Consider the following 16,820-nt stretch of genomic DNA (forward strand, 5'->3'; position numbering starts at 1 on the left):
GCCCAGCAGGGCTTCACCGAAGCTGGGCAGCTCGCTCTCTCCCAGTCAGCCTCACAGACCAGCTCCTGCACGAACCCACAGGGAACCGACTGACTGGCCCCTGTGGTCTGGGTGGCTGCGGCCCAGCTCACCAGAAGAGGCCACAGGGGTGCAGGGCGGGCTCTTCATGGGCACCTCGTGGGCACCCAGCACCTGAGCTGGGGGCTTCCCTGATGCGCGAGCCCTGGCGTCCCAGGGAAGGGTAGTAGGGGGAGTGAGAGTGAGCTTGGCAGACACCCTGCATTCTCACCGCACCTCTGTCCCCATCACCCCCACCCCCAGTACCTGGCAGAGGTTGCAGCCCCCTGCCCAGGTGCCGAGGGAGGTTGGTCTCCGCCACCAACCCCAAGTTCCCCATCCCAGCCTGGGGCCCGTCCCCGATTAGGCAATCAGGGCCTGCTGGCCTCTGGTCGTCTTCTGTGGGGCGATCAGCCCCCCCCCACACACACACACCTGCCTTGGCCTGGTGCTGCTGCTCACCTGCTCCACCATCCAGCCACAGTCCCGCTCTTGTCAGGGCCCATTAGGGCCGGCAGCACCTCCACTGCCACCCACTGCCAGCACCGTGTCTTGGAGGCCAGCCATGTTCTGCACCGCCCCCTGATGGTCAGCGCACATCATAGCAAGCAGTTGAACTCCAGGTCAAACAATTTGCACATTAGGCTTTTATTATATAGGAGGATATATTTTTATTGATTTCAGAGAGTAGGGGGGGGAGAGAGAAACAACAATGATGAGAGAGAATCATTGGTTGCCTCTTGCAAGCCCCCTACTGGGGATTGAGCCTGCAACCCAGGCATGTGCCCTGACCTGGAATTAAACTGTGACCTCCTGGTTCAAAGGTCAAAGCTCAACCACTGAGCCACTCCAGCCAGGTTTGTCTTTTATTTTATTTTATTTTTTATTTTTAAATATATTTTATTGATCTTTCACAGAGAGGAAGGGAGAGAGATAGTCAGAAACATCGATGAGAGAGAAACTTCGATCAGCTGCCTCCTGCACATCTCCCACTGGGGATGTGCCCACAACCCAGGCACATGCCCTTGACCGGAATCGAACCCGGGACCCTTCAGTCCGCAGGCCAACGCTCTATCCACTGAGCCAAACCGGTTTTGGCTGTCTTTTATTTTTTTAACATCCCTCCTTGCATTAACAGCCTGGGGAGGATAGGGATATGACCTAAGTGTACATTTATAGAAATCTGTGAATATGCTGCAATCTCCAGTTCCTTTGGATACCTCATAAGTATGTTTGTTGTATGTACTTGTATTGTTGTTTAATGTTTTGATTTTACTGTTTTTGATGTATTCACATAAGGCTTAGTTCTCCATTGCAAGCTCTTACTAGGCAGTGATTATGTCTGTCTGATGTGCAATTTGACGTCTAATAAATGCTTTTTGTTGTTGTTGTTGTTGTTAATCTTCAACCATAGAGAGTGGAAGGGAAGGAGGGAGAGAGAAACATCGATGTGAAAGAGACACCTGGATTGGTTGTCTCCCTTGACTGGGCCAACACTCTAATCACTGAGCACACCAGCCAAGGCTAACTGCTTTTTTATGATGGCAATGAGGTGATTTTTTTTAAAACATGTAAGTGGTTTTAGATGCAATGAGGTGAATTTTGAAAACTGTTGGGATTGTGGTTTAGACAGGGCCCATTAATAATGGAGGTAAAGTCATATGCTCCCGGGAACTCAGAAGAAAATTCCAGTGCTACTCTGAGAGACAACACTACACATCAAGTTCCCCTCCTCTCTGTTCCACCTTGGCAGTGCAGGGGCAGCGATTAGTGGGTGAAAGGTGAGGGTGTGCTGGCTGGGGCTCCCAGAAATCTTTGCTCAGCCTTGGAGAAGAACCCCTGCAACTTGTGCTCGGCCACCAGCAGGGCACGCCTATGGAAGTGCCAAGACCAGATGCACAAGAATTGCCATCAAGGTTGGGAAATGAAATTCACAGGCTCACTTCTGGTGCCTTGCTAGCTCCAAGTCCAGCTGTTCTTTTCTGTATTCTGTTTGTCTGTTTCTCACTCTCTAGTTCAGCCGTGGGCAAACTATGGCCTGCAGGCCGGATCCTGCCCGTTTGAAATGAATAAAACTAAAAAAAAAAAAAAAAAAAGACCGTACCCTTTTATGTAATGATATTTACTTTGAATTTATATTAGTTCACACAAACACTCCATCCATGCTTTTGTTCCGGCCCTCCGGTCCAGTTTAAGAACCCATCGTGGCCCTCGAGTCGAAAAGTTTGCCCACCCTGCTCTAGTTGCATTGACTTTCTTACAGTTCATCAAATATACCAGGCTATTGAATTTCTCAAGAATTGTGAACATACTTTTCCTTTTACCTGGAATATACCCCCGTCTCTGCCTCCTTTATTTTGCCCTCCTCATAACACCCATTTCTCAGAGGGTTCCTCAATGGCCTGGCCCCTCTTTACACTGACAGTGATGCCAGGCAATAAGAAAAAAGGTTTCCTTGGCTCTCCCTCCTGGGAGCATGCCCTTGTCTTTCCTTCCCCCCACCCCCCAGGTGCTGTTATCATTACCTTCCTCACTCCCAAGCTCTAAGGGCTCTTCCTTTGCCTGTATAACTTGTTTCCTAAGCCCATTTCTTCTACAAATTACTTTTTCTACCTCTGTGATTTACCAAATAAATGCTCTCCTATAGTTAGAAAAAAAACAACAACAACAAAAAAACAAAGCTTCCTCAGGTTGGGTGCTTGATGGCCCAATAGGAGGGGACCGGACAGTGTATATTCTGTACAGGGGCCCACTCCTCATCCATAGGCACTGGTGCCTATGCCCCATCTGCCCATCAAGTCCCAAGCCCAGCGGGGAAGACACTGGGCTCTGCTCCCCACTATTTGGGTCAGTTTGGGGGCCATGAGCAATCCAGCATGCCACCCTGGGATGAGGGGCGCTCCCATGTGGTGGTGGGATAGAAAGGCAGGGACAGGGTTTTCAATGTGACCTGCATTGTGCAACCAAATGCTACAGATTGGGACCAGCCAAAGATGACACTCAGGAAGCTGCTATAATACAGTGAGGGAGAGATGAGGGCCTGTAGTGGGGGTCATGGGAATGAGAAAAAAGGGTTGACTTCGAGATAGATTTAAAGGCAAAAATAATGTTTTAGTGGGATGAGAAAGCAGAGATGATGGTTGCTAGCTTTGTGGAGAGAAGACCTATTGCCTCCTCATGAATTTACAGTTTTTTCTAAACTTTCTAGGGAGATGCTTTAATCACAAGTGAGTGTGACATTGCAGTATGGTGCATGCCATAGAGAAGAGGCACATCATGCTATGAGAGAGATTTCATTTGGCCAGGAAGGTCAGGGGGCCTATGTTCTTCTGAGGAGAGCTGGGAGCTGCACAATGACTTGGAGTTTATTGGTTGGAGACTTCTGGAAAGAGCACAGGGCAGTGGGCTGACTTCTCTAATGGAGAACCTTACAAGGACCTCAGCTAATGCGTCAGCTGACCCCATGTATAGTAAGCTTTTCCTGTTTACCTGTACTTTCTCTGTTTCTAGGAAAAAACAGCCAGAAGTTGGAGAACCCAGGTGCCCAACAACACCCTACGGACAGAGTGTGATGTTCCTAGGTACAGTCCCAGCTGGTATGAAGCTGTCCTCCAAGTATCCTTTGGGATACAACTGTCCTATCCCATCCACCTGCCTCAGGAGGTCCCTTACTCTCTAGGAGAAAACTCCTCCAACAGAAAGGACTTTCTCCTTGGCTCTGATATCCCTTTCCTAAGCGTACATATCTGGCTTCTGGTTGATCCATGACCTTCAATTCCTGGATCAGAGAGGACTCTTACTGTCATCTTCTATAACAGAACCTCTTTCCCAGGGAATTATCTTGCTCAATGCGGTATATGCCGCAGAACTGGACATACAGGGGCATGTTCTGCGGAGATGTCTGGGTCTCCAAATGTTTTACTTCACCTTCATTTTGAAAACAAACTTCCCTTTTGGGCTCCTTCTCTGTGTTGAGGAGCTAAGACCAACAGATTTTCCCATCAGCATATGAGAGGATAAAAAAGCTGTGGTACATTTACACAATGGAATACTACATTAAGCAAAGTAAGTCAGTCAGAGAAAGACAAGTACCATATAATCTCACTAATGAACAAAATAAACTGACCAAGAAAATGGAACCAGAAGCATGGTTACATGGAACAGACTGCTGGGTGCCAGAGGGAGGGGAGGAGGTGACTGGATAAAGAAGGTGAGGGGGTTAGCTAGTGAACATATACTATATGCATACCCCAATGGACACAGAAAATAGTGTGGTGAAGGACAAGGGAGGTGGAGTGGGGTTGGGTGGAAGTGGCCAAAGAGGGGGAAAATAGGGGACATCTGCAATAGTGCCAACCCTAAAAGTTTAAAAATAAAAAAGACTGACAGATTTTTACAAAGCCTTTGTGTGGGGCATTCTAGAAGCTGTAACATGATCCCCCTCATTCCCAGTTCTCTACCCCTGCCCATTGCCTCTCCAATGTATTGAAAGAAGCAACCAGGGATCCAGAGGCAAAGGCCTACATGACTAAAAGTCCAGCATCTTAGAACTTAAAACAATGACAGCCCCCAAAGGAAATGTTGTACCTTGTAAAGTGACAAGTTCCCCATCTATGAAAATTTCTAACAACAACTTGGATGACAGTCCATTAAGGTATGGTAGAAGGATCTATGCAACAGCTGGACTGTGGACAATCTTGGTTTTTCTTTCAGCAATAGACTGTGATTTTTAAAAAAAAATCCTCACCCAAGGATATTCTTCCATTGATTTTAGAGAGAGTAGAAGAGAGAGAAAGACAGAGAGAAACACTGATGTGAGAGAAACACATTGATTGTTTGCCTCCTACATGAGCCCTGACCAGAGCCTGGGCCAGGGAGGAGGCTGCAACCGAGGTACGTGCCCATAACTGGAATTGGACCCGGGATCCTTCAGTCCACAGGCCGAAACTCTACTGAGCCAAACTGGCTAGAGCTAGTCTGCGATTTTGAAAAGGTTTGTAAAGAAGAGTGTAGGGTAGTTAGAGGCAGACTTGATCACCTTCCCAGTTTTGCTGTAGGTTGGCCTTGTCTGAGGCAGCCTTGCCCACTGGTCCACACTTCCAGTAATATCTGGACCAGACCCCTGAGAGCCACCCCGAGGGGGGACCAGGCCTCTTAAGGAATGAGGCATTTATGTTCCATGGAGCCTTTGCTTTAGCTGGGTACTCATCATGCTGAGAGACATAACTCAGATTCTCTAATTTAAACCTTATTAAGTTGAAGAAACAGATTTGAAAGGGGAACTAGAGCAGGATTAGATCTAGGTCTGTCCAAAGCCAAAGTTCATTTACACTTGGTGCATGGTATGAATGTTTGTGTGCCCCCCAGCCCTGCCACAATTCATGTTGAAATCCTAACCTCCAAAGATGATGGTATTAGGAGGCAGGAGTCTTTTAGAAGTACTTAGTTCTTGGGGGTGGGGCGTGGAGCTCTCATGAATAGGACCCTTATAAAACAGACCCCAGAGAGCTCCCTCACCCCTTCCATCATGCTCACATGACACAGAGAACTCAGCCTGCTATGAATCAGGAAGAGGACTCTCATCAGAACATGACCTGCCTATGCTGGCTCCTTGATCTTAGATTTCAAGCTCCAGAACTATAAGAAATAAATGTCTGTTGTTTATAAGCCTCCAAATCTGTGGTATTTTATTATAGAAGCCCAAGCAGACTAAAAACACGTGGCTATGCTGAGCTGTCTCTGGACACTCCTTTCTTATAGTTTTCAAAAAGGTAAAAATCTCCCTCAGGGCATTGTCTTTGGACACACTCTGCATGAACTCTACTTCTCTGCAGTATCACTTCCTGAGCTCTATCATTTCCTAAGTGTGTCACTCTCAGAATCCATCCACTCAGATTTTCCCTCCTGATGATGCAAGCATACTGCTCCTGTCCTCTCCTGAACAGGCTGAATCCTTAGTACAGATGTCCACCCATCACCCGCAACAGACATGCCCATGTCCCATGCCCCTGTTCTCATATCTCCCAGTGGTGAGACCTAATTTGTAACCATCTTTAGATGTTCTGCCCTCCTGAAAGCTGCTCCTGAAGGTGATGCCGTCCCTCTGCCATCCTGGTCTCTCCCATCTTCTAGAGCAGCGGTTCTCAACCTGTGGGTCACGACCCCTTTGGCGGTCGAACGACCCTTTCACAGGGGTCGCCTAAGACCATCCTGCATATCAGATATTTACATTACGATTCATAACAGTAGCAACATTACAGTTATAAAGTAGCAACGAAAATAATTTTATGGTTGGGTCACAACATGAGGAACTGTATTTAAAGGGCCAGAAGGTTGAGAAACACTGCTTTAGTGGAACCATGCATAGGTGAAGGGGGCAGGAGGAACCTACATCTGAAGAATTGAGTACAGTCCTGGCTGGTGTGGCTTGGTTGGAGCACCGTCTCATACATCAAAATGTGGCAGGTTGAAGCCAATCAGGGTACATACCCAGGTTGTGGGCTTAATTCCCAGTCGGGGCACATACAGGAGGCAACCAATTGATATTGCTCTCTCTTTCTCCCCCTTCACCTCTTTAAAATCAGACCTGCAAATGTGGCTGGATGCCCAGGAACCTTCTTCCAGACCCTCAGACCCTCACAGGCACTCATCTGCCAAAGGAAAACTGGGCTGGGTCAGGTAAGATAGCATCACCTTTTGGGAATGAGTAATAGTTAGAGTGGTGATTTTGTCACCTTTATTCAAGGCTCACTGTTGAACAGGTACCCAAAGACATTAAGATTCAACAATTATCGATTTTGTAATTAGAAGAGAGAAAACACATGCAGACAGGTTCAAAGTACCAAAGAAACAAAGCTCTTATTTAAGGAAGAGTTCCTGTCTCAACTCTTATAAATAAGGAAAGTGGACATCTATTTTCCTTCATGTTTCAGATCTTAGATATGCAAAAGGGATTTTGCAGATGTGATTATATTAACGATCTTGATGGGGAGATTATCTTGGATTATCTAAGTGAGCCCAATATAATCATAATATTCCTTATAAGAGGGAGGCTAGAGGGTCAGAGTCGGGAAGACGATGTGATGACAGAGACTGGAGGGATGCACTTTGAAGATGGAGGAAAGGCCCTGGTGGGTTTGGCCCTGCGGACTGAAGGGTCCCAGGTTTGATTCCGGTCAAGGGCACATGCCTGGGTTGCGGGTTGGGTCCCCAGTGGGAGGTGTGCAGGAAGTGGCCAATTGATGATTCTCTCTCATCATTGATGTTTCTCTCTCTTTCTCCCTCTCTGGAATCAATGAAAAATGTATTTTTAAAAATGTTAAAAACAAACAAACAAATGAACAAAACAAAAAAGGTGGAGGAAGGGACCACAAGCCAAGGAATACCAGCAGCCACTGAAGCTGAAAAACACAAGGAAACAAGATTCACCTCCCAGAGCCCCCAGAAGAAACCAGGGCTACTTACACCTTGATTTCAGCTCAACAAAACTGATTTTGGACTTCTGATCTCTGGAACTCTGAGATGTTTGTGCTGTCTTAAGCCACTAAGTTTGTGGTCATCTGTTACAGCACCCATAAGAAATTAATACAGATATAAGTAAGATTAGGAAAGTTAAGATACAACAGTGAAATTGGCGTGGAAAAAGGAGGTGGGGAAGGTAGGAATAGAATGAGGAACCAAAGAGGCCCTGGCCAGTGAGAGGCAGCAGACAGGAGTGAGGTATGGTCTAGGCCAGCGGTCACCAACTTTTCGGACCTCACTGACCACCAGTGATCCACGGGCCACCAGTTGGCGACCGCTGGTCTAGGCCTAATAATGAAGATGAACTCTTCTAATATCTAATGTATTGGTTGGGAAGAGGACTGTGGATTAGTCTAAAGGGCCACCAAACATTATGACAAAGGCCACTAGGCTTCCATTAAGTCCGCCTCTGCCCCAAAGATAAAAAGTTTCATCCACTGCATTCAACAGATTGTCACCAGGATCTGATTCAGATAGAAATGGGCCCCGAGGAGTCCCTGGCTCTTCAATTACTGACACCTATTTCTCTATTTCTTCTGGTGGCATATGGGCTAAGTCCAATAGCTAAAATGGTGGTAAAACAGGTTCTTGTCCTTAAAGATCTTTTATCCTGTATGATACAGTTCCCCAACCCTAGCACTATTGACATTTTGGGTCAGGTAATTCTGCTGTGGGGGCCATCCTGTGCACTGTCGGATATTTAGCCGTACTTCTGGTCTCTACCCACTAGGGGCCAGGAGCTATCCTTCCTTTCCCAACAATGTTTCCAGACATTGCCAAATCTCCTGTTGGGGGCAAAATGTACTCCCAGCTTGAGCACCACTGGTGTGCAGAGTGGTGCAGGGAGTGACATGCCATTAAGTCTAAGTATGCCTAGAACTTGTCAGAGAAGGATTTGCAGAGCAGGCGACTCTTGTGAAGTGAGAGAGGATGGAAGAGGTGTGTGTGTTGCAGGCTCTAAAGGCAAAGGAAACTATGTGCAAATATCTGGAAGGCAGGAATGCAGGTGTGTGCACTTGACCCTCTGCTGTAGGAAGAATGTAATGGGGAGGGAGGTAATGACAGCACAAGCCATAGTCCTGAGGTGACTGGCAGTGACTTTAGGATACTGATGCTTTAGGAAGAATGCTACGTACAAGTTTTCTGCTTGAGATAGCGCACCCATGTACCAAAAGTTTTCTCTCAACTGGGGGATCAGCTGGCTTGCCCAGGGTAACTAAAAATTGTATAATAATTGCATTTTAAATTTCCATGAGAGAATAAAGGAATGGGATTAGATAATCTCTCAGGCGTAGTTCCAGGACTTTAACATCTTATATAAGTATATTTTGTTATTTTCAGAAACTTTATTTTGGCTTAACTACATATATAATTAACCCATTTCAATAATTCTTAGTATACATACTGAAATAATTCACTTTTAGAACATTTTCATTACCACAATTATTCGGTTATTCCGAAAGCTACTGGCAAGTGAGAAAGGAGAGTCGTAAGGATTCCCTGTGACATCTGCTTAGCAGTCTACACCCACTACTTGCTCCTGGTTGTAGCTTTTCCCTATCCCTTGGACAGGATTGCAGCAGCTGTGTAGATTTTCTTTTCCTAAATCAAGGGTGCTTTGATATAAAAAGATCCCTCAATACGTGTGTGTGTGGTAAAAGTACTAATTACTTAGAAACCCTCTCCTCACACAAGTATTTTCATATTCTCCCTTCATGTGTCCTTTGTTATGAGCAGCCAGGAATTACAGAAAGAATACGAGGGTATTTATATTCCAATGAACTTTTGTCTTGAAATTCTTGTGTATCACCCATCTTTATTAAAGAAGTGTGTGCATGATAAAGATTGCTTGGTATAACAGCAAATGTATAACTATATATAGAATATACCCTTGAGGATAAATAAAGCAGTGCAGAAAAGATATAACATGGGACAGGGACACCTGCAGGATCATCCTGATGCTCCTTCAGTAGCTATGCCCCACTCTCCAGCAGAAACCCCAGTTCCCTTTCAACCAATGCTCAGATCTGCCATTTCTTCACCCTGTCACCGTGCATGGTCATTTCCCCAACAGCTTCTTCTGGGATCCCTCACCAGTGAAATGTACACTGTCATTCTTCAGGGACCTCTTGCGTTCCTTGTAAGTCCCACAGACAGTCTTTATAATTTATATGCAAGTAAGGGGAAAGAGAAACATGAATACCTTCCTTCTGAACAGAAAGACCAAAGCTCTGCTTTCAGTCCCCATGGTGAAGTCTGTGATGCTGGTGAAGGTTTGAGCTCTGGCGAAAGCTTTTCCCACACTGGCCACACTGGTACGGCTTCTCTCCAGTGTGGATCCGCTGGTGCAGTTTCAGAGTTGATTGCCGCCCAAAGCAGTTGCCACACTCTCCGCAGGTATAGGGTCTCTCCCCTGTGTGGACTCGCTTGTGTCTTTTCAGCTCTGAATTCCATGTGAAGCTTTTCCCACAGTCATCGCATTTGTAAGGTTTCTTCACTGAGTGGGTCGTCTGGTGACTAAGACGTTGCAAACGACTGTTCATGTTTCTTTTACTTCCTTTGCTTTTCTTCAGCTCTCTCAGTGGATGGTTTTTTAGGGGGCTGCTGATATATTCCAGTTCCCTGTAATGTCTCTGGAAGTGAGTGAATGGCTTTTGAGCATTTGGGGGGCTGACCTGCCTTCGTGACAACCGGGATTCACTCATATATGCCCCTCTTGGATCAGGACTCTGCAAACGATTCCCTTTGGGTCTGCTGGGTGACACTGCACATGGCTTTGCTCCTTTAGCACCTTCCTGTTGTGGATTCTCCTTGTTCTCACTTTTCATTCTGGGGGCCTCTATAATTAGAAAGAATCTGTTTCATATTTGGGGCTTCAAAGAAAGAACCTCAGCAAAAGAGTTATGAAATATACTGTAAGGTTTCTCAATCTGTGGTCCTCTACTGGCAACTTGTATTACACTCATCTGGGGCACTTACCAAACAAGCAGACTGCTGAGTCAGAATCTTTGGGGGGTGGTACCTGGAAATTTATGTTAAAGTTAGGAACCAAGTTTTCCAACCTCCTCCCTCCTTCCTAACTTTAGGAAAGGCTTAGGAAAGGAGAAATAGGGAAAAGCAAACCCAAAGGCCTGAGTATCAACTAAGGAATAAAAATAAGAAAGAGAGTTGGAATGTCAACTTTGCAAATTCACTCTCTCTTCGTGGACATTGAATGACCACCACTTTCTCTTCAAATAATGGTAAAACCAATGAATGTGCAATTTCCTTTCCTTATAAAATTGACAGCATTTGTGTTTGGAACTTGGAATATGGGTTAGATATGCATCCTATTTACAGAAACTACCCAACTTCTAACCAACAGGATTGAGGATCAGGATGGAAATTAGCTGGAATAGCCTGTGGGAAAGTCAGAGGATCCAGAGCTGTGTTATCCCATAGAATTCCTGACATGTGGGCAACATGTGTGTGTGTAACGTGTGTGCGAGTGCTATTCAATATAGCAGCCACTAGCCAAATGCAGCTACTGAGTACTTGAAATGTAACTACTGTGACTGAGAAACTGGATTTTACACTTTTAATTAATTTAAGTAAGCAGCCCATGCAATTAGAATCAATTGCTCTTCAACAAGGTTGACAAGACAATTCAATGGGGAAAGAATAGTCTTTTCAATAAATGGTGCTGGGACAACTGGATTTCCAGATGCAAAAGAAGGAATTTAGATCCCCACCTCATAATATATACAAAAATTAACTTAAAATGGATCAAAGACCTAAATGTAGGAACTAAACCAATCTCTCTTTAAATAAAATATAGATATAAATCCTTATGACTTTGAATTAGGCAATGGTAATTTACATATGTGACCAAAAACACAAGCAGATATAGAAAAAAACAGATAATCTGGACTTAATTAAAATAAAAAACATTTGTGATTCAAAGAATACTATTAAGAAAGTAAAAAGATCCCTGGCCAGTATGCTTAGTGCTTAGAGCGTCAGCCCAAGCACTGAAGAATCACAGGTTCAACTCCCAGTCAAGGGCACGAACCTGTGTTGTAGGTTCCATCCCCAGCCCTGGTCAGGGCTTGAGCGGGAGGCAACCGATCAAATGTGTTTCTCACACATCAATGTTTCTCTCTCTCTCTTTCTCTCTCTGTCTTTTCCTCCCCTTCCATTCTCTCTAAAAATCAATGGAGAAAATGATCCTCAGGTGAGGATTAACAACAAAAAGTAAGAAAGTAAAAAGACAATCCACAGAATAGGAAAAACACTTGCAAACTCTATATAAGGATCTAGTATCCAGAATATGTAAAGAACTCTTTCAACAATAAAAAGACTAACTCAATTTAAAAATGAGCAAAGGGTCTGAACAGACATGTCTCCAAAGAATATATAAGTGGACAGATGCTCAACTATTTGGCAATGCAGTACACAATAACACATGGACATGCTCAACATCATTAGTTACTAGGGCAATAACTCAAAACATCCACGAGATACCACTTCCCACCTAATAGGATGGTTGTAATAAAAAAGACAACAGTAACAAATGTTAGCAAGGATGTAAAGAAAGTGGAATTCCCATAGACTGTTGGTGGGAATGTAAAATTGCACAGCCTCTTTAGAAAACAGTCTGGTGTTTCCTCCAAAAGTTAAACATAGTTACCATATCACCCAGTAATTCCACTCCATACCCAAGAGCAATGAAAACATGTCCACTTGTACACAAATATTCACAGTAGCATTATTCATAATACCCCAAAGTGAAAACCCAAATGTCTATCAACTGATAAACAAAATGTCCATTAATATAATATCATTTAGCCTTAAAAGGAATAAAGTACTGATACATGCTACAATATGGATTAACCTTGAAAATATGTTAAGTGAAAAAAGCCAATCATAAAAGAGCACATTTTACATGATGCTGGACAATGAAATGTCCAGAAGAGGCAAATCAAGAGACAGTGGTTGTCAGGGATTAGAGAGGGAGGGGTGGAGAGTGACTGCTAACAGGTATGGGTTTCTTTTTTGAAGTTATGAAAATATTCAGAAATTAAGGGTGATGGTTGCACAACTGTGTAATTATACTAAAAACCACTGTAATTATACTAAAATTCACACTTTAAAAGGGTGAATTTTATAGTATGTGAATTATATCTCAATAAATAACATCTACACAGTTGCATGTGGCTAGTGGCAACTATATTGCACAGTGCAGCTCTGAAGGAAGACACTGTTGGATCTTAGGGATGAGAAGCATGAGAATCTACAAATGAAGGAAGATACTGTACACACAGCCAGTTGCCTTTGCTGAGCCAGGGGAAGGGAGTGTGTGTGGTCCACTTTATCCAAGTCCACAAAGGCCATAGATTATGGGGCAGGACCTCAGCCAGGGTCACACTGATTTTCTACTGGATACCCCAGTTCTTCTCCATTCTTGAATTCTGAGAATAATCAAATCAAAGTGTTTCACTGACTGTAGCAAATCTGAAGGGATCAAGGCTCCAGTTTTCTTGTAACTCTCTAACTTGCTGACTGTATCCTATATTTACTTCACCAAGACTGGCCAAAGATCACTGTCATTCAGTTTTAGCAGTCACAGGGCTGTGCGGAGTAGGGCTGAGAGTTATACTGGCATTGTACCAGAGACAGGTAAGGAAGTGGACACAAAAGTTTAAAGCACAGAAAATGTCATAGGAGAAGGAGGCAGAAAATAATATGGAGTGGGCTTTTTCTCTAATGAAAAGAACATTGTGTAGGCCCCTTCTAAATATTAGTATAGGGCCATTTTAAGTGATGAAACTCAGCTTGCTTGGAAGTTCATCAGTGGTCATATTTGGATCTGTCTGCATTATATAGGAAGCTCTAAAAGGGACAGAAAAGCACTAGAACAGTCCTGTTGTGTACTGCATTGTCAAATAGTCATTAACAGAAAATAAAAACATAGTTCTTATGTGTAGTATCACTGCCATTCTTTTTTTTTTAAATATATATTTCTGTTGATTTCAGAGAGGAAGGGAGAGGGAGAGATAGAAACATCAAAGATGAGAAAGAATCACTGATCAGCTGCCTCCTGCATGCCCCACACTGGGGATCAAGCCCGTAACCCGGGCATGTGCCCTGACTGAAAATCGAACTGTGACCTCCTGGTTCATAGGTTGATGCTCAACCACTGAGCAACACCAGCTGGGCATATCACTACCATTCTAATCAGTGAAATTTTTTCAGGCATAAAGATCTACTATTACATACAACATTTTAAAAAAACATCATCATCTCGTCTATGGCTTTTCAGAACCATGAATGCTTTGATGGAGAGGAAGAATGATGAGAGGGAGAGAGGAGGCACAGAGCATTTACCTGTCCCAGCCAATTTGGTGGCTGGCTCCAGAAGGAGTGGGAATTTTTCCCACTGATGGGGGCTAAACTGGTCCTGAAGTCCTGCCTGGAAAGGCTCCTCCAAACAGTTCTCCCTAGGATATCTCCTAGGAGTTTGCAGTTGAAAGTCTGGCAGTTCCTGTTCTCCAAGCTGAGGTCCAGTTCTTTCCAAGAGCACTTTCTGCCCCTGCATACAAACAGCCACCTAGGAACAAGCCCCATGCATTAGAGTGCAGCCAGAGGACTGACTCAGGCAGCTTGACCTCTCACTGCTCTGTAAGGACCCCTGGCCCTGGGAATTCCTGATAATGGACTGGAGGTCAACTTTGATAGAGATCGCTGAAACTCTCAAAGAAAACACAGGGAAGGACATGGGGAATGACCAGAATGAGGCTGCTTTAAATCAGCCAATACTTCTTGAGTGGAGAATCCTAAAGCTTGGGCCTTGCTCAAGGCCTGGAATCAAAGTCATTAAAGAGCAGGCGCAGACAACAGGGTCAGTCATGATTCCCACCTTATGCCCACCTGCCTCCTTACTACTCCTGAAAACAGGCTCTGTAGAATTGGGAAGCAGTGTAGTAAGGGCCATTAAAAACCATCTTTACCTAATAAATTGTTCTGCTCAAGGCTCTAAGAGGACTGCCCCACTCCTGTTTCCTAACTGCTTCCATTCCCCAAAGCACATGGTTGTTTGCTTCCTGCTGAGGATCCAGCTTTGGTCTGACTTTAAGGGTGAGGGTTGAAAGGGATACTACCCAATTGAGCTATGACTTCCTGATCCAAAGGCAATATGCAAGACACTTGACTGGAACAAGGTTCAATGAAGTTCCTCATAAATCAAATTCCTACCCAACAGGATTACGCTATCTGCTAAGAATCCTGATGGTAGGAAACCTTCAAAAGGAACGGAGGGGAGATCTGTCAGCAAAGACTCAATAACCTTACTTGATCCTCCACTTTGTCATGGAAGCGCCCATGGGTGGGTTTTCTGAAAACCTGGTACATCTGGGGGTAGGGGAAATGTTCCCAAAATAGAGGCCAGAAAACATGTTTGAAGCCATCTGGTCCATTTCTGGGCTCTGATTAGGGAGGGCCCAGAAACCAAACACTTTTCTTCCAGATGGGGAAGAAAAAAGAAAAATCCTAGGGACCATCAAAGAAGACCCTCCTTACCCACTGCTTTGGTCTCTTGGCCGCTCTGTGAAAATCTTCCACCAGAGTCACCATCTCCTTGCTGCTCATTGGACATCGATGCCTGACCCGGGCCTGGATCTCGGGGGGCAGGATGTTCAGGAACTGCTCCAGCACCAGCAGCTCCAGAATCTGCTCTTTGGTGTGCAGCTCGGGCTGCAGCCACTGCCGGCAGAGCTGCCGGAGCCGGGAGAGTGCCTCTTGGGGTCCAGACACCTCTTGATAACAAAACCGTCTAAAGCTCTGGCGGGAGGCCTCCGGGTTGGGGCAGTCCTTTTGCAGAGCCGCCCCCCGCTTCTCTTCTAGCTTTGCTATGACGTGTCTCTCTTGCTTGGAAGAAGCCTGAATGTGGGACTGAGAGCTCAGCGTTATCTCCATCTTAGCTGCCATTTTGGGGCTCAGGAGACAGCTTTTTTTTCTCCTCGCAAACAGCTCAAGCCTGAGGGATCATAGCCCTGGAGAAGTCGTTCTAAACGCTAGAAACGAAGTTCTCCTGAAGGTGTCGAGGACAGGATGCAGACAGGCCCTTCTCATTCACTGGCCTTGACTCCAGACTCCCGAAGGCAACACAGTCCCTGGGAGTGGAGGGCGTGTCTTTCCAATAGTTTCTAGAACTATCTTGTGAAGGAGAAAAGTCATAAAATCCTCAGAGGAAACTGTGGGGGAAATACTGCTTTTATTTCACCGATGAGCGCACGAAGTCTCAGAAGAAACGCGCAGCATGACGTAGGAAAAGTTCAAGCTGTCAGACACCGGCACCGGCTGTCCCGAATTCTGGTTAGGAGACTTCCAGCAGCTCACCCGGCGCCACGGGGTGATCCCAGGAGGCCCCGTGCGCCGGGGGCGGGAGTCAGCGAAGGCCTCCTACTTGTGAGCAGAGGCGTCGGAGACCCGGGGGTGGCTCGTTCCAGAGGCTCCGAAGGCCCAGCCGCTCCGGCCTCCGAAAAAGCCCGGCTCGGGCTCGGCGCCCCAGCTAGCCCCGGGCTTGACGAAGCTCCCGCACACCGGGCGCGGCTCAACTTTGCGGCCGCGTACAAGCCCGGGCTGGCCCCTGGGAAGGCAGCGTCGCCGACTGGCTGTACCCCGCGCCCACCAGCAGCGGACTCACCTCACGGAGTATCAGGAAACCAAAACCCGAAGCCAGCGCTGGGGGCGGGGCAGAACCTCTCGCCGCAGACACGCCCACTTACTGCGGAGGAACTACGCCACGGGAGAGCCGCCTTCTTCGCAGAGGGATTGGATCTTCGAGGGCAGGCTCTCCTGTCTATTGGCTGGGATATCTGTCGACGCTGACCAGAAACGGCGTCCAGCCATCGTAGTGCACCCTGGGAGTTGTAGTCCGGTGGCACGGCCCACGAGGCCCACGAGCGTTCGCCCAGGGCAGTTAACGCCCGCGCTTGAGACCTGACTTCTGGCCTGGCGGCTTTGAAGAGGTGAGAGTGCGTGCGTCAGGTGAGTGCTCTGCTTGCTTCTGGGCAGGGGCAGGGGGCCGGGGGAAGCGCCCGCAACTGGGCACCATGTCGGCCTGGGTGCGTTTTGCCTCCCAGGTCGTTTCAGGGCGGTCGAGCCAGGCCCGGGCACCTCTCGCATGCTCCGCGGTCACCTTCCTACGTCCCGGTGCCCTCGGTCCACCTGAGCGGGCCAGGCCGGGTTCCCACCTCTGCCCG

At 46.2% G+C, this 16,820-nt stretch overlaps 1 protein-coding gene across 2 annotated transcripts; it reads right to left on the reverse strand.

Annotated features, from left to right (window-relative positions):
- Nucleotides 1–8,937: 8,937 nt before the first annotated feature.
- Nucleotides 8,938–16,294, reverse strand: ZNF174 (zinc finger protein 174). 2 transcript variants are annotated; one of them, XM_070413155.1, is made up of 3 exons: nucleotides 15,136–16,294; nucleotides 13,945–14,167; nucleotides 8,938–10,417 (listed from the first exon to the last, which is right to left on the reverse strand). In XM_070413155.1, the coding sequence occupies exons 1-3, from the start codon at nucleotides 15,541–15,543 to the stop codon at nucleotides 9,816–9,818; spliced, it is 1,233 nt and encodes a 410-aa protein (XP_070269256.1). In that variant the 5' UTR covers nucleotides 15,544–16,294; the 3' UTR covers nucleotides 8,938–9,815. The 2 variants fall into 2 exon arrangements, with proteins under 2 accessions (XP_070269256.1, XP_070269257.1); XM_070413156.1 differs by lacking the exon at nucleotides 8,938–10,417 and adding an exon at nucleotides 13,258–13,447.
- Between the last annotated feature and the right edge of the window lie 526 nt (nucleotides 16,295–16,820).

The sequence above is a fragment of the Myotis yumanensis genome, unplaced genomic scaffold (assembly GCF_028538775.1).
Source record: "Myotis yumanensis isolate MYYU_CA2020_CCGP unplaced genomic scaffold, mMyoYum1.0.hap1 SCAF_4, whole genome shotgun sequence".
NCBI classification, from domain to species: Eukaryota; Metazoa; Chordata; class Mammalia; order Chiroptera; family Vespertilionidae; genus Myotis; species Myotis yumanensis.